This window comes from Herpailurus yagouaroundi, unplaced genomic scaffold, assembly GCF_014898765.1.
Source record: "Herpailurus yagouaroundi ecotype Mexico unplaced genomic scaffold, PumYag 210, whole genome shotgun sequence".
NCBI lineage: Eukaryota > Metazoa > Chordata > Mammalia > Carnivora > Felidae > Herpailurus > Herpailurus yagouaroundi.
The window spans coordinates 20,963,101-20,986,359 of record NW_024412441.1 but is presented as its reverse complement, the minus strand read 5'-3'; the positions used below and the strand labels follow the sequence as shown (position 1 = coordinate 20,986,359).

At 41.9% G+C, this 23,259-nt stretch overlaps 1 protein-coding gene across 5 annotated transcripts in view; it reads left to right on the top strand.

The window, feature by feature from the left end:
- The window catches only part of TBC1D8 (TBC1 domain family member 8), a 119,440-nt gene that overhangs the window by 53,719 nt on the left and 42,462 nt on the right, over positions 1 to 23,259 (top strand). For all 5 annotated transcript variants that reach the window (XM_040454048.1, XM_040454047.1, XM_040454052.1 and 2 more), the window contains 3 exons: positions 13,405 to 13,523; positions 17,917 to 18,145; positions 20,787 to 21,027. In XM_040454048.1, the coding sequence (XP_040309982.1) occupies positions 13,405 to 13,523; positions 17,917 to 18,145; positions 20,787 to 21,027 (589 nt within the window). The remainder of the gene's footprint in view (positions 1 to 13,404; positions 13,524 to 17,916; positions 18,146 to 20,786; positions 21,028 to 23,259) is intronic.

The window sequence follows — 23,259 nt, the reverse complement described above, 5'->3', positions numbered from 1 at the left end:
GAAAGAAAGAAAGAAAGAAAGAAAGAAAGAAAGAAAGAAAGAAAGAAGAGAAGAAGGCATTTTTCTTTTTTTTACTGTGGTAAAACATATATAACCTAAAATTTGCCATCTTCACCATTTTTAAGTGCACAGTTCAGTGGCATTAAGTACGTTCACATTGTTGTGCAACCATCTCCACTGTCCATTTCCAGAAACTCTTCATCTTCCCAAGCTGAAACTCTGTCCATTAAGCACGACCTCCCCATTCCTCTCTCCCTGCCAGCCCCCTCCCCAATACACTATACTTTCTGTCTCTGTGAGTGTGACTACTCTAGGTCCCTCATATAAGTGGAATCATACAGTATTTGTGTTTTTGTAACTGGCTTATTTCGCTTAGCATAGTGTCCTCAGGGTTCATCCATGTTGCAGCAGGTGTCAGAATTTCCTTTTTCTTTCTTTTTTTTTTATGACCGAGTAACCTTCTATTGCATGTCTACTTTCCCTTTGATATTGGATATAATGATTGGTGCATGAGTAGAAAGCAAGGACGTGGTGTGGGGAACCAGGAGAGTCAATTCCCAGAGCCAATTCCCGGACCGGGTTGGGGAAGGAGGGAAGAGTAGGGGGAGGAGATGAGAGGTCTATGGCTCCAGCCTGGGGTGGGCCAGCTTCTGACTGAATTGACACCTAAGCATGAAGAGCTCATGGGGACCCTGGAAGAGCAAGGAGACTTTGTTGGGGTTTCTCATCTGATGTCTCAGCCTGTGCTTTATACTGCAGTTGAAAAGTCCAGGCCATGCCTGGCTGTGAGTTAGCGATTTATCATTTCGTGTTCCTGTTAGTAGGTGACTCTCTGTACTATTGCTGTGCCAAGTTTTCACCTTTCTAGTAAGGTCTAGGCCCATGGTTTTGAGGGAAAGGGAGAGCAGGAAAATGGGGGAAAGGTAAGTAGGTGGGCATGACGATGCCATGACACATCTTACACCAGTAGAGTACAGAGATTTTCAAGCAGACCAGGGCGAGGTGCCCACCTGGGTGGGCAGAGGCATACCTGCCTCTTGAGAGGGAGTAAGTGGGTAGTTTGAAAAAACTTAGTTAATAATTCAATTTGGAAAATGAAAAAAAAAATACAAGACTTTGAAATTTCCAAGTTCCATTAAAGGAAGCTGTGGTAGTGTTGCTAACAAAATATGTGGCATAGGTTTTTAAAAATTGAGAATCACAGCAGTTAGGCTTTCCAGCTTAAAAAATACTTTCCTTTCACACACTTTCCTTATTTGTTCCTTTTAACAACATATAGGTATGTATAATTGCTGACTTTGGAGAGGGAGGAAGCAAGGCCTAAGTTGCTTAGTAAGTTGCCAGTGCCACATCTTGCATCGAGTGCCTCACTGGGTAGCTCAGGCACAGGTCCTTCTAGAACGTTCTCTCCAAGTGTTCTTTCTGATGTTTCTTATCTCTGCCCTTGACCGTGGCTGGCGTTTTAGTTTCTTGTATTCTGCATCACTGTTTGCTTTGTCTTTGGAGAGAGAATTTTATTACAGGAGGAAATGTTCCAGGGTGGATCAGATTAGTGTCTTGGTGAACTTGGTGCCAGGGCAGCAAAGGAAGTGCCAGCCAGATCTTTTTTCAAGAACAGAACTCACTGTGCACTTCAAGGAAAAACTGGGAGGCAGCCCTGCAGGAGGAAAGTAAGAACTTTTTTCTGGGTGCACACTCTGAGGTCACTCAATATGAGTTGTCACATTTGTTTTTAGTTGCTTGGGATTTCCTTCAATAATACTAACTGGCGTTTTCTGTGTAGGATTTACACTTGGAAATGGCTGAGACATGCCATGGCTAATGCTTCTTTTCATTTGAGGAGTTTCTGTCACCAGGCTCCTACTGGTTTAAATAATTTTGCTTATGCTCAAATAATTAAACTCACTGAAGATGTTTGTCCATGAGGGATGTTGCTTATAATTATTTTTAAAAGCAAGAAAATCCTGAGTGTAACTTTTAGACTTAGTAAATTGAAGGTCAAAAGTCCTATTTAAAAAACCCATGCTTTCAACCTGGGTAGACACTTGCAGACCACACTGTCTTGCGTTCTCCAGGTAGCCATGGCCCCCTGCCTCTCTTGCAACAGGCCCTGTTTCTCCCACTTGAAATAATTCTTCCCCATGAAGTCTCTCCTTACCTAAGTCCTGATTTGTTGCTGGACATATTTCAGAATAGATATGACCTGCATTGAATCTTAGAGTTGTGAAGCTGGGAATCAGACTTCTCTCTGGCATCTCACAGATTGTCTGACATCAGCACAGAGCATGACCTGTTGGACAAAAGAAACCACCTGGAGAGGATCTTCGCAGACATCTGGTTTCATCTCTTCCATTTTAGTAGATGTGAGGAGACTGACCGAGGCCGATGGGTTTCAAAATAAGATGACTTTGGTGAATGGCTTTTTATTAAATGATTCCTTAATGGTCAAAAACAAAGGCAGAGCTTGGGAGCAGAAGCCTCCAGACTCCCTGGGGTGCCCAGAGCTCTGCCTCTCCCTCAGGTCTTGCTGGCCTCGGTGTGTTGTCTGATTGGGGTCACCCTGGTCTCCATGCCATCGAAGCTGTTTGCAACCTGAGGGCTCACTTTAGGGCTTGCTGTTGCCCTGGCTTCTTGGACTTAACGCTGTGAACCTGATGTATCTGAGTGGCCTGGGCGTGGGAGTGATCCTAATTGAAAAAATAAGGAAATTCAGGGAGTGTGAAGTCTTCCACCCTGTTTTCTTGCTCTGTTTTCACTTCTGATTTTACAAAATACTCTTCCTCAGGTGTGGAGGTCAGTTTATCCAAGTTGATGACTTGTTTTTGTTAAAAAGAGATTTTAAAGTGTTTCTCATTGTGAGGATTTTCAAACATACCCCAGAGGAGTGAGGATATTATAATTACATCCTCCAGGCCCATGCGTGGGAATCAGAACACAGGTGCATTCGGGTCATGGTTTTCCCCACTTTGCTTTATTTCTTATTCTCTGCCTTCTCCTCACCCCTCTGATGTGTATTTTAAAGCAAATCCTAGAAATTGATATTTCACCTCTACATATTTTAGTAGAGATCTTTGAATCTATGGCCATTTTTTTGCCCCTACAATGGCATCGTTAAACTTGTGGAGTTAACTGGGACTCTCTGATGTCATGTGCACTCTCCATCCCAAGTCTGCATGTCTGCTTAAAGAGTCTTTCATAGGTCTGGATGGTTCTAATCCACATTCAAGAAGGACCACACACTTCATTGGGTGGTTGTGTCTCTTGTCTCCTTTAGTCGGGAAACCCTCCCCCACCCTGCTTTTTTCCCCCAAGTCATTGACTTAGTGAAGAAATTGGGTCAGTTTTTACATAGAATGTCATGTATGCTACGCTTCTGTTTGTAGGGCTCACCTCCTTGTATGTCCCCCAGACTGGGGGGTACTTGGAAACGTTCAGTTAAATTCAGGTTTAGTGTCTTTAAATTTTATTTATTATTACTATTTTATTTTATTTTTTAAAGAGAAAGTGCGAGTGGGGGAGAGGGGCAGAGGGAGGGAGAGAGAGAATCTCAAGCAGGCTCCACACCCAGTTCAGAGCCGATGAGGGTCTCCATGTCACGACCATGAGATCACGACCTGAACTGAAATAGAGTTGGACTGATTAACCAACTGGGCCATCCAGATGCCCCCAACAGTTTAAAAAAAAAAAAGATACCTGATAGGAGGTTCCACATCTTTTATACCATGTCCTCTCAGCAGGCATGTATCCCCTGCGTGTCCTACTCTTAGTGATGCTTAGACCAGCTAATGAGTTCAGGTGCCCCTTTTCCTTGCCTTCTTCCCCTTCAGCCTTTCATCTAGTGGTTTCACCTATTGTAAACACCTGCCCAATTAACTTTTTCTCTACATGTCATAAAGTGGTGATTCCTACCCCCCTAATTCAATTTGTGCTTTCACAGCCCTGAGCTTCAGCTTGACTGTGTAGAAGAACTTTAATTCCTTAACTGGGTTTACTTGTTCACCCTGAGATGTGGTACATTCAGAAAAGAGGGGAGGAGAATGCTGATGTTGGTGCTTTACTTGCCTATTAGCGTGAGGATTGGGTGCCCTGGTGATTTGCAGTGGTGGCAGTGAATTGTTTCAGGTTTTTCCTTCTTCCCACCCTCTCCCTTTTTAGTATTGTTTTAAAGTTTAAAGTGCTCCTCACTCCCAATATTTTATCATGCAAATTTTCAAAGTACAGGAAGTTGGGAGGATTGTACAGTGCACAGTAGACGCCAGGAGTTTTTATACATCCAGTGTGCATCTGTTAATTGTAGTCCTTTGTCATGCTCAGATTGTGCTTGTCAGGCTCATCTGCCCCTCGGAGCCCTTTCCTGTGGCTTCCGGCACGTGGTCCTGCTCCCAGTCACCTTTGAGTGCTTCTTTGTTTTCTGACCAGTGAGATGTTAAAGGTTCATCTTGTGCATTTTTCTGCCTCTTGTGTGGATCCACCATTTTTCCAGTAGCCCTTGGTTCCTTTTAGTGGAGAACGGTATATAGGGGCCACAGTCTGGTGTAGGGTCCTTCATTGTTACTGGGTTGCCACTGCTTCTAAGGCTTTTCCAATAAGCATGAGCTAAGAAGTGTGTGTTATGAAAAAGCAACATAAATCATGAGTTCATATTTTTAAAAAAAAATTTTAGGTTTATTTATTTTATAAGAGAGAAAGAGTGTGAGCAGGGAAGGGGCTGAGGGAGAAAGGGGGAGAGGGAGAATCCCAAACAGGCTCTACACTGTCATTGCAGACCCTGATGTGGGGTTCGAACCTACAAACTTGTGAGATCATGACCTGAGCCAAAATCAAGAGTTGGATGCTTAACCAGCTGAGCCACTCAGGCACCCCAATTATGAGTCCATATAAATTTTCTAATTCAACTGTAAAACTGCATAGTTATAACTTAGCTTTGATTTTATATTTTTCTCTTATACATTGAAAATCTTGATTTCTAACAATACATAATTTTCTGACTATCTCACATCTACATCCACATACATATTATTTCTAAATAATACCAATATTAACAGTAAGAGTGCCGGATGAAATTTAAGCTTTTGCAGCCCTGTTTGGCCTTAGAATATATTTAATTATGGATGTATAGTCAACATTGTTTAAAATACCTATTTTCTCTGTGTAATCATTTCAATAGCCTGATAAGTCTATCCATTTACTTAAATTAGGGATTACTTTTTTCCTTTATTGGTTTAACCTTAAAAAAAAAAAAAGGAAAACTCTTTTTTGATTCCTTAATCAAACCTATAAAATCTGTAAACAAGATATGTGTAAAGGAGCCAGGCTTTCACTGCTGTCCCCTCCCTGCCTCCTTCCCTCTGCCATTAGGAGACCTGTCTTTTTCTTACTTAGGTTTCTACTGTTTTGTTTTACAAATATACGATACATTCTCCCACCCTGTTTTTACAAAGGTCACACATACTATGTTCTGTCCCTTGCCCTTGTTCACTTAGGGACATATCCTGGAAATCATTCCATATCAGAGAGCAGAGATTATCTTCTCCTTTGTTTTGTCTTTCATTTTGGAGGAGTACCATAGTTTATTCAGCCTGTTCCCTAATGAAGGCCATTTGTGGTGTTTTCATCCCTGGCCATGGCAACGTCTCAGTGAGTAACCTGGCAAATAGTTCCGTACCTTTACTGCTGAATCATTGGGCTAGATCACCCTTTCAATCTCGCGAGCCCATCTCTAGTAAATGAATATGAAGCTTTGTTTAGATATTACTAAATTCCCCTCCCTCCCTTAGATTTGTGCATTGGAAAACATTACCATCAGCAATGGATGAAAGTACCTGCTTTCCCAGATTTCATCATTGGATCTCTTGTCAAACCTCTGGCTTTCTGTCAGCCTCATAGGTGTTTCTGCATATTTCTCATTTGCTGTCCTTTTATTATGAGGACGTTGAGTGCTTTTCATGTTTAGGGCTGTTTTCAGAAACTCCTTGTTCTTATCCTCTGCTTTTTTCTATTAGGTGGTTCTTTTCTTCCCCTTAATTTTTAGGCATTGTCTCTGTATTAGGAGTATTAGTCCTTTATCTGGGAAATGAAATTACAAAAATCTTTTTCCAGTTTGTCATATCCTTTAGTGGCTTTGCATTTGATGTGTTTTACCTCCTAGAGGTTTTTTTAATGTAGTGGGATTTAGAATGCCTTTCTTTTATACTTTGTGATTTTGAGGCATGGTTAGGAAGGTTTTATTATTCCCAAGTTATACATGAATTCACTAATTTTTTTAAAGTACTTGTAAATTAACTTTTTTTTTAAAATTAATACTTTTAAAGCTGTTCTTCTGTGTCTTCTGGCTTGCGTTGTTTCTGACAAATCTACTGTCATTCTTTGTTGCTCTATAATTATTGTCTTTTTTTCTTCTTTATCACTGGCTTTCAGCAGTTGCAATAGATATGCATTTACGTGATTTTCTGGATGCTTTTTCTGCTTCGGGTTTGTTGAGATACTTGGATCTATGTGTTTATGGTGTTCATTAAATTGGAAAAGAATTTTAGCTGTTTTTTCCAATATATACATATTTTTCTGTTCTCTGGCCTCTGTTCTCCCCCCACCCCCCCCCACCCCGGGGCTCCAATTAGTAGACTGCTTGATGCTGTTCCACAGCTCAGTGATGCTCTGTTATTTCTCGTTAATCCCTTTCCTTCTGCTTTTCATTTTAGTTTTTAATCACTATGTCCTAGTTCCCTACTCTTTTTTTTTTTTCCTGTAATGTGTAGTTTACTTTTAATCCCATTCGTGTATTTCTGATTTTAGACACTGTTTTTCCATCCCTAAAAGTTTGATTTGGTTCTTTCTCTATATCTTTCATGTGGTCTCTCACCATCCTCATGTGTTCCTCTGCTTTTTGAATATTTGGAGTATATTTATAATGGCTGTTTCTGTCCTTGTCTACAGATTATTTTATCTATGTCCTTTCTGGTTCCATTTTTATTGATTTTTTTTTCCTTTGGTTAATGATCAAATTTTCTTACTCCTTTGCTTCTAATTCTGAGAAGTGTTTCTAATGGCACTAATACAAGGACATTTTAATGACTGTTTCAATTGCAAATTAAAAATATTTTACTTTCAGTTTCAGGGAGGTTGGTCTTTTCACTTATTGCAAATACTTTTAGGGACTTAATATGAAGGCAGAAAAGGTCAAGGAAATTACGTAAAAGTATTTAAAACTTATTTTCTTAAGCCATAGATGTGTATGTGTGAAAATACTGTCAGTCATGATGACGTGATGTTGATATTGGGCTTTCACAGGTTTCTGTAGAGATGCTGCTTCAGGCGTGGATTAGATGTTAGAATATCCACTTGAAGAATGTGAGGTTTCTGTAAATTAAAGGCTTTGGTTCAATCCTCTCCCCTGCTCATTTGTGATTTTTACTCAAATGCTGTTTCTGAGTTACTCTGTATACGATGTGTTAAATGAAATTGAGAAATGGTAGTGTTGCTTTTAATTAGCCCCTTTATGGTCCATATGGCTTTTAGTTCAGGCATTTGACGGTAGACATTTAGTGTTTGGACAATAGAGAAATGTACTATTTCAAAGGAATAGATCTGAGCTATGCACATGGAATGCCCATTCATTGTAAATTAGGATTTAGATGGCCACGAAAGACCCTTAATTCATTTGGGTAGTTACTAAGCAGAGAGAAACAGTTGCGTTTTAAAACTGAAGCTTGGGTCATGTTATTTATGGCTGTGTTCGTGCAGAAGCTGTAGGTATAGACAATGAGATGCTTGTTTTATTTCCTGAAAACCTCCCTGGAGGAAACCTAGGCGAATAAATACTGTGTGTGAGTTTGAAAGTGACTCAGCTCTTGGGAACTGCCCACCTAGCTCCCCAGGCTCCCATCTCCACTGTGTGTTACGATAGTGTGAGGCCTTAGGAGCCCGGAGACGTGGCCTTGAGCTTGGCTCTTCTCTGCCCTGAGTTTTCTTACCCAGAAAATAATACCACCTACCTTGTGCTATTTTTATTAAGATAAACAATGTCAAGTGTATGTCATACCTACAAAATGCCTGGGAACATGCTAAGAATTCAGAAAATGTCCTGTGTCTACCACCTACGGCTGTTCTGCCTTAGAGTTGGTAATTTATAAATCATCATGGTTGTTTGATCTGTGCCTAATTGGGGCTTCTAATCCTGGATTTTAGTTTTGCATCGGCATTTATAAATCTGATTTGAGTTCTTGTGTGGGTAATGTTTACGATCCTCTGAACTTTAATTTTCTTGGGAAATAGAAGTCTTATTTTGTCTTAATAAAACAGGGTATAATTTTACCATTTGGACTTCTGTTAAAATCCACAGTATTCCTATAAAGTGTGGTTTTAAACAGCTATATTGGCCTCCTAGGGCTGCCACAGACTGGGTGGCTTAAACACCAATATTTATTGGTTCTCAGTGCTGGAGGCTGGAGGTCCATGATCCAGGAGCTGGCGGGATTGGTTGTTCCTGAAGCCCTTCCCCTTGGCTTGCAGATGGCTGCCTTCTCCCTATATCCTCACATGGTCATTCCTGGTGTCTCCTTCTCTTCTTTTTTTTCTTTTTTTTTTTTTTAAAGTGGACTTTTTTTTTTAAGTTTGTTTATTTACTTGGCAGGGGGAGGGGCAGAGAGAGGAGATAAAGAATCCCAAAGCAGGCTCCATGCTGACAGCGGGGCTGACAATGCTGGGCTCAAACTCACGAAACCATGAGATCATGACCTGAACCGAAATCAAGAGTTGGACGTTTAACCAACTGAGCTGCCCAGGTGCCCCCCTTCCTCTTCTTAAAAGGTCACTGAGTTCTCTCCAACCCAGGCGCCACCCTTATGACCTCACTTAACCTCAATGACCTCCTTTAAGTCCCTGTCTGCAAGTATGGTCATTTTAGGGGGTTAGGGCTTCAGCATATGCATTTGTCTGGGGCAAGGGATACACTTCAATCCAGAACAACTCTCCTCCGTCTTGGTTTTGGAAGACCTGTAGCAGAAGCAGTGGGAATATTGCTATGTTGTTCATTTGTAGACTTTTTATCATTCTGCCTCTTCAGTGGTGACACTTTCTCATGTTCTTATTTTTCTCTTTACATTTCCTGACACTCGTATGTCTGTGGTGTGGTGGCTTTCCAACTTTTTTTTTTTTAATGTTTACTTATCCTTGAGGGGGCAGAGGTTCCCAAGCGGGCTCTGCACTGACAGCAGAGAGCCTGATGCCGGGCTCAAACTCACAAACCGTGAAATCGTGACCTGAGCCGTAGTCAGATGCTTATTAGCCACCTAGGTGCCCCTCCAACATTTTTTTTTTTTTCCAACGTTTATTTATTTTTGGGACAGAGAGAGACAGAGCATGAACGGGGGAGGGGCAGAGAGAGAGGGAGACACAGAATCGGAAACAGGCTCCAGGCTCTGAGCCATCAGCCCAGAGCCTGACGCGGGGCTCGAACTCACGGACCGCGAGATCGTGACCTGGCTGAAGTCGGACGCTTAACCGACTGCGCCACCCAGGCGCCCCCCTCCAACATTTTTTGAGCATGACTCACAGACAGAAAAATATTTATGTATGTGTGCTTACCTCTAAAAAATACTTTACAATCAGTGGTTGCCCTTATAAAGTGACACGTATTCTCTTTTTCATTTTTTCAAAAGCTATTTTCGGTTGGGTTACTTTGTGTAATTTGGGAAGCCTGGCTACAGCATCGATTCAGAACTTTGGTGTGTGAGCTCTGTTAGTGACTTTCCTTTTTAGTCCTTTGGGGCCGAGGACATGCAGTTGGTTTGCACTGATTTATAGTATTTTGGAAGCCTATCATAAGACTTCCCTGCAGAGGAAATTATAGTTTGGAAAATTTCCCTGCCATTTGGCAACTTTTGTAGGAAATGGAAGACAGTAGGGTGGAAAAGTTTCATCATATTGATTGTCTTGGCCAGGAGAGACATACAGCTATGTCTTCTATTCAACAACAGGGCAGATTGTAATGAAATCTAACTGTGGCTCAGTGATAGATTTTTGTATTTTTATGTGCCTATTTTCTCTTTCAAGGTGTAGGCTTGGTTTTATTTTAGAATTATCTTTCCCTGTCATAAGCTTCTCCCCGTAGGTAGAAGAATCTTTTAAAGAATAGAGGCGTACATTTTTGATGACTTTGTCTCAATTCTTAATTCCATGTGCTACACTGTCGGGGCTTGATCATAGTTTTATTCATGGTGTCTGCGGTTATCAGTTGAGGACAACCTCCTTGTTTAGCTGTTAACAGTTAACTGTGCTGGACCTGTGAGCTTAATGGGATAAATGAAAACCTGTTTCATGTCATCCAGGAAGGAAGATGCATTCAGGAAATTGGAAAGACTCTTAAGTACAAACACAAAATGTTTTTTTTTTGTTTGTTTTTTTTTTTTAAGTGTCAGGCCAGAGGAAGTAATGGACCTAAAGATTATGTAAATGTTACTTTGAAATTGATGGGTTGCTTGGGTGGCTCAGTCAGTTAAGCATTCAACTTCCGCTCAGGTCATGATCTCATGGTTTGTGCGTTCAAGCCCCGTGTCGGGCTCTGTGCTGACAGCTCAGAGCCTGGAGCCTGCTTTGGATTCTGTGTCTCCCTCTCTCTCTGCCCCTCCCCACTCACACTTTGTCTCTCTCGCTCTCTCTCTCAAAAATAAACATTAAGAAAATTTAAAAAAAAAAAAGAGATTGAAATGTAGCTTGTTAGGGGAGGGCCCCAGAGTACTTCAGGGTTGTAGAGAATGAGTTCATACCCTGCTCTTGCCTTTCATTCTATATATTTGACCTCGGAGAGGTACTTGAGCTACCATTTCCTCATCCAGTCTTCATTACACAGCAGTGACCTAGTCCCTGGAACAGAAAGGTCGCAAAGGTGAGTCTTCTCCTTTCTCTTGTTCTTCCTCATTCTGCCAAGGTCGGTCTTTCTTTCTTTCTTTCTTTCTTCCTTTCTTTCTTCCTTTCTTTCTTTTTCCAAGAAAGAAGGTCTCATACTCAAAAGATTGGTGACCAATAAAGATAATTTTTCTCATTTATTCTTTGCTTTTATTAAAAATACCCTCACCAGGGCGCCTGGGTGGCTCAGTCAGTCAAGCATCCAACTCTTGATTTCAGCTAAGGTCATGAGTTCGAGCCCCACATCAGGCTCTGTGCTGACAATGCAGAGCCTGCTTGGGATTCTCTCTGACTCCCTTTCTCTCTGTCCCTCCCCTGCTCTCTCTCAAAAATAAATAAGCTTTAAAGAAAAAATATTATGACCAGTTGGTTTTATTATAATAGATAATAAAGGACAAAGACCTAGAAAGAGTAAACCTTAAAGAGAAGGGCAGAGGCCCAGGCATCCCCAAGGCACCTGTGCAAGTTTATTGGCTTCAGTGAAGACCCAAGGACTCTCTCGAAATGGTGTGATGTACTGTCTGCCAGCTAGGAAGAAGCCATTGCTGACCCACAGATTTAGGAGATGTTTTTTGTGACTAACACCTACACGGTTGCCATTGGAGGACGCTAAATGACAGATACTGAAGCCAAAGGTGGGCAAAACTGACGTCTGCCTGAGGCGCCTCAGTACTGAATGTGAGGAACCACACAGATAGTGTGGGGCCGGAGTTCAGGTACACAACATTTAGAAGCTTCACGAGAGTCATGCTGTGAAACGTGGGACCGCTTGGTTTGATTTTGTTTTAAAAGGATCTTTCCCCCTTGTAAGAGGAATGGAGAGCCTGAGGGGCCAGGGATTCCTGCCATAAGGGCCCCCTGGATGGGAGGGGGTTGGAGAGTGAGAGGATCCTGACCATGCCTGCCCAGAGCTGGCTCTCCTAAACCCCACCTTAAAGAGCAAGACTGGGTTGGTGGGGGGCGCTGACGGAAGGCTGGGCAGATCACTGGTTGGTATGCCCTTGATGATGTCTCCCTCCCCCATGTTCATACATTGAAGCCTCAGCCGCCAATGTGATAGTATTTGGAGGTTGGACCTCAGGAGCTAATTAGGTTTAGAGAAGGTCCGCAGGGTGGGGCCCCCATGATGGGATTCCTTATAGGAAGAGGAAGAGAGACCAGAGTGCTCTCTCTTTTCCTTATGAAGAATTCTCTTTGATTGCTCTGATGACTCCTTCCCAAGGAGACATCCTAACACAGATGTTCTTGATACTCACTGACCCCAAGTGCACAAGTCTGGAGTGAGTTCTCTGGCATTCTATGCCTGAGGTTTTCCTAAGATCCCTACATGCATCTATAACTCTACAGCGAGGAAGGCTGCAAACAGCATTCACAAAGTTTGGTGTCAACAAAATGCCTATCTGGCTTTTGTGAAGTGGCATGTGGCTCTTTTGACCACTGTGCCTCACACATCGGCAAGCTTATTCTGCACTGGTGTTTGGTAGCCCTTAACCTTTGAAGTTAGAGTATCTCCTGCTTCCCATTTGGGAAATCTGATCCTCTTAGCTGGGCGTTGTATCTGTTTCCGTTCTACACACACCTGATGCACATGTGCCTTTTCTTGTCCAGGACCATGCTTGCTTCAAGTCAGGGGACTTTTTGGAGCACGTGCTGTGTGCCAGGTCCTTCACTAGGAGCTGACATGGTCACCGTACCAAGGTGCTCGTTGTCTAATGGAGAGTACTAGGAGGCTCCTTGAGAGGAAATACTAAAATAACTAAGCTTTTTGGTAACAGTGTTGCCTAATGCTTCAGTAATGGAGTGTTTTTTTTTTTTAATTGGCTTTGTAAGAAATTAACTTGCTATATAGGACTTAACTTTCTGTGTTTTTTTAGCATGCATTATAAAACCTCTTTTTATGAATGTTCTTAAGGGATATGGTTGTGAATGATACGAAGTATAGATGGGTAAACCTGGAGATTTCCTAGGTTGTTGCTGTATTTAATGGTGCCTGTTGCAAAGTGGCGACACCCTTGGGCAACCTGCAGCGCTTTCTCAAGAGGCTCTTTCCTCTGTGAACCTGGGCTGAGGTCCCTCTTGAGGGATCCCCTGTTCACACAAGGTAAATAAACCATGTGAGACTGTTCAGAATTGGCTGGCTTCCTGGGGCTTGTTTCCCCCAGAATAACTGCGTAATTATAAATGTTTCCATCCCTTGAGTGGATGTGGTAGGAAGTCCATGCATCAGTGAGGCTGGCAGGAATGTCTGCATAGCAATCCCAAGAGTGACCTGATTGGTCACCTGGCTCATCCATGTGGCAGTGGACAGGTGTTTGCAAATCCCAATGCTGTGGTGAGGGAGACCGTGTCTCCGAAGGAGGGGGCCTTCCAAGTCTGCTGTGGCCCAGGATGTGAGAAACCAAAGTGTTTTAATAACAAACACAGCATTCATAATATTTGGCAAATGAGTTCATGTGCTAGGAGTTACTTTTAACCTCGGCATCTTTCTCTGTTCTAATCCAGGTGCAACATTAGAGGAAATAAACCAGCACTGGGACTGGCTGGAGCAAAATCTCCTCCATACTTTGTCGGTCTTTGATAATAAAGATGACATTGCCAGCTTTGTCAAAGGGAAGGTAAAGGTAGGTCCTTTGATTGAAATGCTTCTCCTCATTTCCCCGTCTTTCTTACAGACTTCCATATAATGTTTTGGCCATTGCAGCGTTTTTGACCAGGTTTGAAGTTTTCTCCACTGTAACTGAACATCTTAGCTTTTAATACACAGTCAAGGGAGTTAGACTTGTCACCTGTCAAACTTTGCAGACAGTTGGGCAAAATACACCTGAAATTTAAAGATCCACACATCATTCTCAGGCCCAAGTTTTTGTTAACCTTTACAAAAGTGAAGGTCCTCTTTTGTCTCAGGAAAAAGAAATGTTATGATTTATGTATTTGCAGAGCAAAAAATGTTATTTGACTCCTTTTGTTTTAATTAAAAAAAATTTTTTTTTAATGTTTATTGTTGAGAGAGAGATAGAGTGTGAGCAGGAGAGGGGTGGAGAGAGAGGGAGACACAGAATCTGAAGCAGGCTCCAGGCTCTGAGCTGTCAGCAGAGGGCCTGATGTGGGGCTCAAACCCTCAAACCCTCAAACCAAGAGATCATGACCTGAGCTGAAGTCGGATACTTAATTGACTGAGCCACCCAGATGCCCCTGTTATTTGACTCCTTAAATTAGCTGTTCCCTCCTTTTTGCAGTTGTGACAGCTTGTCACTGTATTTTGTTGGACCTGGCACTTTCCTCTTCCTCAAAGTGGCTGTTTGTTTTTGAAATATGTTAATTAAATGGAATTAAAACCAATTATATTTTGAGAAGCAAGAGAGGAATATTTTGGAAGGTATCTGTTAATATCTCCTGTAAGTTATATTTTCTATAACTGTCATTGCAATACCATGATTGGTAACCAATGTTTTAAAAGCCCTATCATGCAGGGGTGCCTGAGTGGCTTAGTGGGTTAATTGTCTAACTTTGGCTTAGATCATGATCTCACAGTTCGTGAGTTCAAGCCCCACATCAGGCTCTGTGCTGACAGCTCAGAGCCTGGAGCCTGCTTCAGATTCTGTGTCTCCCTCTCTCCCTGCCCCTCCCCTCCTCCACTCACACTCTGTCTCTCTCTCAAAAATAAACATTAAAAAAAACATAAATAAAAGCCCTCTCAGGCAGGGAGAGACTGTTTCTCATTCTGAGGTTATCTCTTATTAAACATTTTAACATGTTAGCCTGTAATACAGTTTTCCTCCTTGATGGTAAAATATCCCAGACCATTGATTTTGTTTTGTTTTGTTTTGTTTTGTTTTGTTTCCTCTTCAAAAGTTTGTCTTTTTAACACCCTGAGTGCTTCAGCTTTTACTAAAGGGCATCAAAGTGAATTCTTGATTTTAAAGGGACAAAAACAGAAGTATTCTTTTCCTCTGGGCATCAGGAACACTTGTGGGGCCACGTGGAAACCAAAGGTCTCCTGAATCCAGGCAGGTATCCTCTTAGTGTCACCTTTGGCCTGTGCGGTTGGCAGGTGGACCCAGGCTGTGGTGGGGACATATCTAGCCCATGGGTTACCATCTTTGCTTCGTTCAGCTGAGTAGCTTGGTTCCCTGGGTCAGCTCACACTGGGGCTTAGCTACAGAAATGCCCATTTCATGGTTATTTTTTTACACTTATCTCCCTTCTCCTTAGTCTAACGTAGCTTGTGGTGGTTCTTTGATTTAGGGTTTCTCCCTTTAATTTGAAGGAAGGAAATTTCATTTCTGCTACAGTGGCTTTAGGAAAGCTTCTGTAGAGGAGGAAGCAACCTTCCCTCTACTGTCCTAGGTTCTCCTCCCATGGCCTGGAGATTAAACCGACAAAAGTCAAATTAATGAGAAAACCAGTTTATCAACACGTGCAGTATGCATACACAGGGGGAAACTCAGTGATGAGTAACTCAAAAGGGTAGTTAGAATGTAGGGCTTATACAGCATCTTAACAAAGAGCCATATGTTTGTAGAGAAGTGACAGGACAAAGAAGAATTTGGCTTCCAGGGGTGGCACACTGTGGGAAGGTAAATTAAATGTGTAGGGGGAAATGAAAGGAAGAGAAGGGCTATTTTTGTGAGGGTTGTTACCCTCTCAGCACTGGTCAGAGTCTAGAGTTACCCTCCTCTTCCTGGCACAGGAGAGGGAGATACCTTCACAAATGGGAATTGATATCCTTGTTTTAGACAAATAGTGGAGGAGGGCAGAGAGCCTTTTTAGTGTCTGCTGTTTCTCAGTTGTTTTCAGAATAATTCTTATGCCAAAGAGGTGTATTTTGGGATGGTGTAGTCTGATCCCCTGCACATCAAAGCTAAAAGTCCTTAAAAAAGCAAAAACCAAACCAAAACATAAACAGTCCGAGGGAGGCTGCTGGTCTGGATCAGGGGCTGGGGATGGAGGGGTTCTTGTGGCCTGAGATGGGGTTATACCTTTGGGGCCACCACATGTAGTGGTGGTTCTCCATTTCCTCTGGGAAGATCCAAAGGAATTAGAAACTGAGGCTTTCCCACTCCTATCCTGAACAGTTGGCTACTCTCTGAAGCTTTCAAGAAATCCCTGTGGTTTGAGCTGTGCTGGTTACCAGACACTGCAATAATCCACAGAAGTCAGGAGTCTGTACAGCCACCATTGTGGCTGCCTCTGGAGCCAGTGGATCCATGACTCTTTGCTGTAGAGCCTTCCTAAAATCCCCTTCATACCTCACGGTCCAGAGCTTTACATATTAGATACACTTTTAAACAAATGTTGATTTATTTTGAGAGTGGGGGCAGAGAGAATGGGAGAGTGGGACAATCCCAAGCACTCTCCACACTGTCAGCACTGAGCCTGATGTAGGGCTCGATCCCACAAACCAGGAGATCATGACCTGAGCTGAAATCAAGAATCAGATGCTCAACCAACTGAGCCACCCAGGTGCCCCTATATTACATATGCTTCTTTTTTTTTTAACTTTTCTTTTTTTAAGTTTATTGATTTTGAGAGAGGGACAGAGAGAGCAAGTGAGTGGGGAAGGGACAGAGAGAGAGAATCCCAAGCAGGCTCCACACTGCCAGCATGGAGCCCAACGTGGGGCTCAAATTCCTCAACAGCAAGATCATGACCTGATCCAAAATGAAGAGTTGGATGATTGACTGAGCCACCCAGGTGCCCCATTCATATGCCTTTAAAATTATTCATACTTCTTATAACTTTTCTATTTTATAATGTCTGGTTAAATAAAATTTGGGAAAGAAGAAAAACATAATGAAGGAAATGAAAAGCACTTGAAATTTTATCAACCTTCAGATTCATTTTAAAAATAATTCTTACTTTAATAGAAACTCTCAGGTTTTCTAAATAATTTTCTAAAATCTCTTATAAAGTCTAGGGTATGGTAGCTTTGCCCTAAAAGTGGCTTTGTCTTAAGGGACCTAGCCCTTCATGAAATACAAGAACGTGGGGAATCAGAATTCTGATCTTGTCAGCGAGTTGTCACCCCTCAGGAACAGGCCACAAGCTTATGTTCTAGACACTTCTATAGCCTTACCCCAGACTTAGAAAGGATCCTTGCTGTTACTTGTTGTTGGCAAAGCTGTTGTACATTTAGATGTTTTCTTTTCTGTCTTGCCTCTTTGTGCACCTGAGTTCTTTGGAGGTGTTTACAACCTTGGCCAACATAACTCCTTTTCTACCTTAGAAGACTGTAGAATATTTAGTGGTAGTGAAAGGTGTCAGATGTCACACAGATAGGCACCTGTTGGCTTTGTACTAAAATTTTTGAATCTAAGGAGGAAGACATTCATTAGCTTTTTTTTTAATGTTTATTTTTGAGAGAGACAGAGACAGAGACAGAGACAGAGTATGAGCAGGGAAAGGGCAGAGAGAGAGGGAGACACAGTATCTGAAGCAGGCTCCAGGCTCTGAGCTGGCAGCACAGAGCCTGATGTGGGGCTCGAACTCGCACACTGTGAGATCATGACCTGAGCTGAAGTCAGATGTTTAACTGACTGAGCCACCCAGGCGCCCCGACATTCATTAGCCTTTTAAAAACAACTAACTTATAACTCAAACTTGGGTGGTTCGTTAAAGTTGATGCACTGAGTTCATGCTGGAGCCAATAATTTGATCATCCTGTCCCTGTAGGTAGAACAGGGAGGTATAAAGTAGTAATTTGTTAGAAAACTCAGGCTTAGAAGTCAGTGATTTGTCCAAAGCCTCAGGGCTGGTAAGTGGCCAAGTGAGAGACTTGTTCTTGGGTTTTCTACCTCCCAGCTCATTCCCCTCCCCCCCACCCCCCTGAGTGTGGCCATGTTTCTGGGTGGTGGACAGACAGTGTGATGAACTTCTCTCCTCCACCCTGCATGTCTGTTGTTGAGCAGTGCAGACTCCTTAGGTGCCTGTGCTCAGCTGTCCCTTCCTGCTTCTGCCTGTCCCTCCCCTCATCCCTTATACTGATGAGGGGACCTGTATCTTTCTGTGTGTCAGGCTCTGATTGCTGAGGAGACAAGTAGCAGGCTTGCTGAGCAGGAAGAAGAGCCGGAGAAGTTCCGAGAGGCCTTGGTAAAGTTCGAAGCCAGGTTCAACTTCCCAGAGGCGGAGAAGCTGGTCACCTATTACTCCTGCTGCTGCTGGAAGGGCAGGGTTCCCCGCCAAGGCTGGCTGTACCTCAGCATCAACCACCTCTGCTTCTACTCCTTCTTCCTGGGCAAGGAACGTAAGTGAGGCATTTGGAGCGATTTGGGTGTTCACAGATGAAGTTGACCCTCGGGATGCTTGTGCTGTCCTGAGACAAGATGAAGAGTTAGAGAACAAAAGATTTAAATGAGTAGTTGAGATGATAATAAGTGATACTTGATTAACTTCCAAATGACTTGTGCAGGCAATTATATTGATATATACTGCTACCCTTAAGGGGCTTTGATTTTGTGAGAATTCATTTTTTCTATTGCCTTAAACATTTCTGTGTAGCTCACTTCATATAGCTCCTGAAGGTTTTTTACTTTATCTTATTCTGAAAACACGTTGTTAAAACTGATGGCCCCAGTACTTCTAAAGGAGTGGAACATGTTATTTCTTAAGATGAATGGGGGCTGGTGGGGGGGGGGTGGGGAGCATGTAAAAAATTCCCAGCCCTGGGGAGACTGGGTGGCTCAGTTGGTTAAGCCTCTGACTTTGGCTCCGGTCATGATCTCATGGTTTGTGAGTTCAAGCCCCACATCGGACTCTGTGCTGACAGCTCAGAGCCTGGAGCTACTTTGGATTCTGTGTCTCCCTCTCTCTCTGCCCCTCACCCACTAGCACTTTGTCTCTCTCTCTCAAAAATAAATAAAAACATTTAAAAAAAATTAAAAATTCCCAGCCCTGAAGGTTATGACTGCTCCCAGAAGAGTAAGTAGCAGGATATACAGTTGTTCCTTGGAACAGGAAGGAATTCTTCACCTGGGTCCACTTGAGATTCAGGTAGTAATTAACTTTTTGCACATTTATCCACTGACCATTGCCGTGCTAGATGATGGAATTACCAGGTAAGAAAAGAAAAGCCACAAGTGTCAATTGTATATTGAATTTTAAAAAAGTCATTCCCACTGAAACTTCTTTTGGAACCAAATACTGTTTCAAGCACCCATGCAGGATAGAAGCTGTGTGTATATAAACTGAGTGTGTGTGTGTGTGTGTGTGTGTGTGTGTGTGTGTGTGTGTGTGTGTGTATATATATATATGTGTGTTTATATACAGAATTTTTTTTTCTTCCTGCATTTAAGTTTACATTTCAAGTTTAACCGGTGGGAAGGGCTCCTCTTGAATTTTGCTGAACCAGCTTCCTGCACAGGATCATCACTTCTCTTTCTCACGCTGCCAGCCTCAGTTCTGATGCTCCAGTACATACACTCTGCGTACATAGCCTTTCCCCACCCTCGTGTACTCTGACCTAATCTTGATGATCCTTATTCTTGTAATTTCTAAAATACTTCTCAAAAAATTTTTTAAATTTTATTTAGAGAGAGAACATGAGAAGGGGAGAGGAACAGAAGGAGAGAGAGAGAGAGAGACAGAGGGAGAAAATCTTAAGCAGGCTCCACACACAGTGCAGAGCCCAACTTAGGCCCATGATCCTGGGATCGTGACCTGAGCCAAAATCAAGATTCCAGTGCTCAACCGACAGAGCCACCCAGGCGCCCCTTGAAATGCTTCTCAAAATTAATTTCTTTCTCTTCCCCGTTCTTGTGCCTGTTTGGAAATTCCTGTTCACCCCTCAAAATCAGTTCAGATTTTATCACCTCCAGGGACTTTCCCAAAACCATGTTTGTGTTTCTGTTTGATTTTGTCAAATTAGTGGTTGCTTATTTTACATGTCTGTTTTCTCTATTTGAGCTTTTTTCTAAGTGCAGGGCTTTCACAGAGTAGATGCTTAATGAAGTGAAAGTTGATGATTATAGAGTGTCTATGTGTGTTTGTGTAAGAGACTTATGTGAAAGCAACTAGAAGTAGCTGAAGCAGTTTCTTCTCAAGCCTGAGAAGATCTGTGGCCTTTTAAGTTATTGAAGCACTGAAAACATTATTGCAGAATAAGCAGAAAGAAATGTTAGAAATAGAAACACTTAATGATCCCCTCTTTGATTTGAAAAAGAAAACGAGTTATCTTCTGACGCTGATCGATCATGGTCACTAAGCCAAATTTTGTTAGGGTAAGTTTGGAAAAAAGAAATGATTTCTATATTTGATAACATTTATCATTTCAAGTTGTTGCATTGTCCCTTCTCCATTTGCATTAGCAAGCTAGCCTGGCTACCCACTGTATTGGAAACATTTCCCAGAATAGAGTACTTGTTTATAAAATGTACTGTTTGTACTGTATTACTTTAAAAAGAATTCCATAAAAATTTGTACTGTGTCTCCTAAGACTCTGTCATTTGACACAGTCTAAATGTTAAGCCTGTTTCTGTATCCGAGATCATGAATAATCCTCTTTTGCACTTCTTTTTTTTCATAGCTTACGCCATGAATGCTGCCTTTGAAACCAGAAATTATGTAGATTGAGAAACTTTTGCATATTTTTCAAATATTTAAGTTTAAATATTTTTGAAGTTTTCATGTTTTCAGAACAGTGTCCCCTCTATGTGTGCAGTAGCCAGCAACTTAGAAAATTTTACTTAAATCTTTAAGAAAACCATTAAACATGAATTGGGTTCTGACACACAGCTGTCAACCAGTTTTGTGCTTCCTCTTTACTGCTCTGGTTTAAAAGGTGTTTGCATTTCAGATTAAGGAAAGCCTTGGACTCTTGTTTGTTGATACACTTAAGTATGGCTCAAATGTTAGGTTAAAATCTGTATTTGCCTTTTTTTCCCTTCTAGTTAAACTTATAGTCCCTTGGGTTGATATCCAGAAATTAGAAAGAACGTCCAACGTCTTTCTGACGGACACCATCCGAATCACCACACAGAATAAGGAGCGTGATTTCTCCATGTTCCTGAACCTTGATGAGGTGTTCAAGATCATGGAGCAGCTGGCCGATGTGACACTCCGAAGGCTGCTGGACAATGAGGTCTTTGACCTGGACCCAGACCTGCAGGAGCCAAGCCAGATCACCAAGAGGTAAGAGCTTCTGTTTTCAGTGGTTTCTCACCTGGGGGACTGTGGCTTCATTTACATGGGCTTTGTTAGTCTTAGTTGTACTAGATTTAAGTTTCCCTTTGGCAAAATGCAGATTTTCCTATGTTGTTAATCATGATTGTGACATAATAATTGGCTGAGATTGTTAATTTTTTTTTTTTTTATGCAGTAGTCTTTGATTTCTGGATCCAATTCTTTTTTTTCCCTGATATTTTGAAACTGATTTTTATAAAAAACTACTTCTAGGCAATGTAATATGAATAGCTTCATGGTAGAATTCCATTCAACACTGTGTTTTATCAGTGAACATTAAGAAATGTTATATTTCCATATGAAATCGCTTTGTAGAAATAAGTGTTCAGGACAATGAGATTTATTTTTGTTACTGGTTTGTCATTAGAAATGTGCGTTAGGGGCGCCTAAGTGGCTCAGTTGGTTGAGCGTCCGACTTCGGCTCAGGTCATGATCTCATGATCATGAGCTCGTGAGTTCGAGTCCCGGGTCAGGCTTTGTGCTGACAGCTCGGAGCCTGGAGCCTGCTTCAGATTCTGTGCCTCCCTCTCTCTCTGCCCCAACCCACTTTCATTCTGTCTCTGTCTCTCTCAAAAATAAATAAACATTTTAAAAAAAAACAAAAAAAAAAAAACAAAGAAATATGCCTTAGTAATACTGTAAGGTAGCATTCTTTATTATTGGTTTGCCCCAAATTGATGCTAGTTATGGAGATGTCTGAGACAGTTGCTTGAATTATTAGTCACTTTATTTATTTATTCATTTATTTATTATTTGTTTATTTATTTATTTTTTGAGAGAGAGAGAGAGAGAGAGAGAGAGAGAGAAGGAGGGCGGGCGGGTGGGCATGCAAGTGGGGGAGAGAGGCAGAGGGAAAGGGAGAGAGAGAATCCCAAGCAGAGTCTATATCCAGCATGGACCCCGACATGGGGCTCAATCTCTCACAACTGTGAGATCATGACTTGAGCTGAAACTGAGAGTCGGACACTCAACTGACTAAGCCACCCAGATGCCCCTGAATATTAGTCTTTTAAAGAAGTTCAGCTTTATTATCTAAAATTTAAACAGTGGTGTTCGAGCTTGACTGTGATTTCTGACTTGGTGGGTCAGACCAGGTAACTGCAGAGTTGATACCAAGATACCCTTTGAGGAATAAGCCTTCTGTCAAATGCTGTCCTGGATGGATATATTTGATATCATTATAGAATCACCACTGCTATTTGAATACTATTAGTCATTAAACAAGTTTTTTTTTTTACATGATACAATACACATAACCTAAAATTTGTTGCCTTAATACCACTGAACCGTATGCTTGAGAAATGGTTAAGTATATTCACATTGTTATGCAGCCATCCCCACCATCCAACCCTGGGACTCTTCATCTTGCAAAACTGAAACTTCGTCCCCATTAAGCAATAACTCCCCATTCCCTCCTCCCCCAACCCCTGGCAGCCACCGTTCTACTTTCTCTCTCTGAGTTTGACTTCTTGTGCTTCCTCATATAAGTAGGCTTCTACAGTATTTGTTTTTTTGTGACTGGCTTTAGGTGTAATTCCTTAAGGTTCATCCATGTTGTAGCCTGTGTCAGAATTATTTTCCTTTCTAAGGCTGGGTAATACTCCATTGTATGTATATACCACATTTTGTTTGTCCATTCACGTATCAATGGACACAAAGTTGTTTCTACCTTTTAGCTATCGTATATGATGCTGCTATGAGCAGGTATGCGCAAATATCTGTTCGAGTTCCTGCTTTCATGACTTTTGGGCATATACCCAGAAGTGGAATTATGAGATCATAGGGTAGTTCTGTGTCATTCTGTGTCCAGTCATTAAAAAAGCCTTTAATGGATAAAGAAATTGTGGTTTATATACACAATGGAGTACTACGTGGCAAGGAGAAAGAATGAAATATGGCCCTTTGTAGCAACATGGATGGAACTGGAGAGTGTTATGCTAAGTGAAATAAGCCATACAGAGAAAGACAGATACCATATGTGTTCTTTCTTATGTGGATCCTGAGAAACTTAACAGGAACCCATGGGGGAGGGGAAGGGAAAAAAAGAAAAAAAAGAGGTTAGAGTGGGAGAGAGCCAAAGCATAAGAGACTCTTAAAAACTGAGAACAAACAGGGTTGATGGGGGGTGGGAGGGAGGGGAGGGTGGGTGATGGGTACTGAGGGGGCATCTTTTGGGATGAG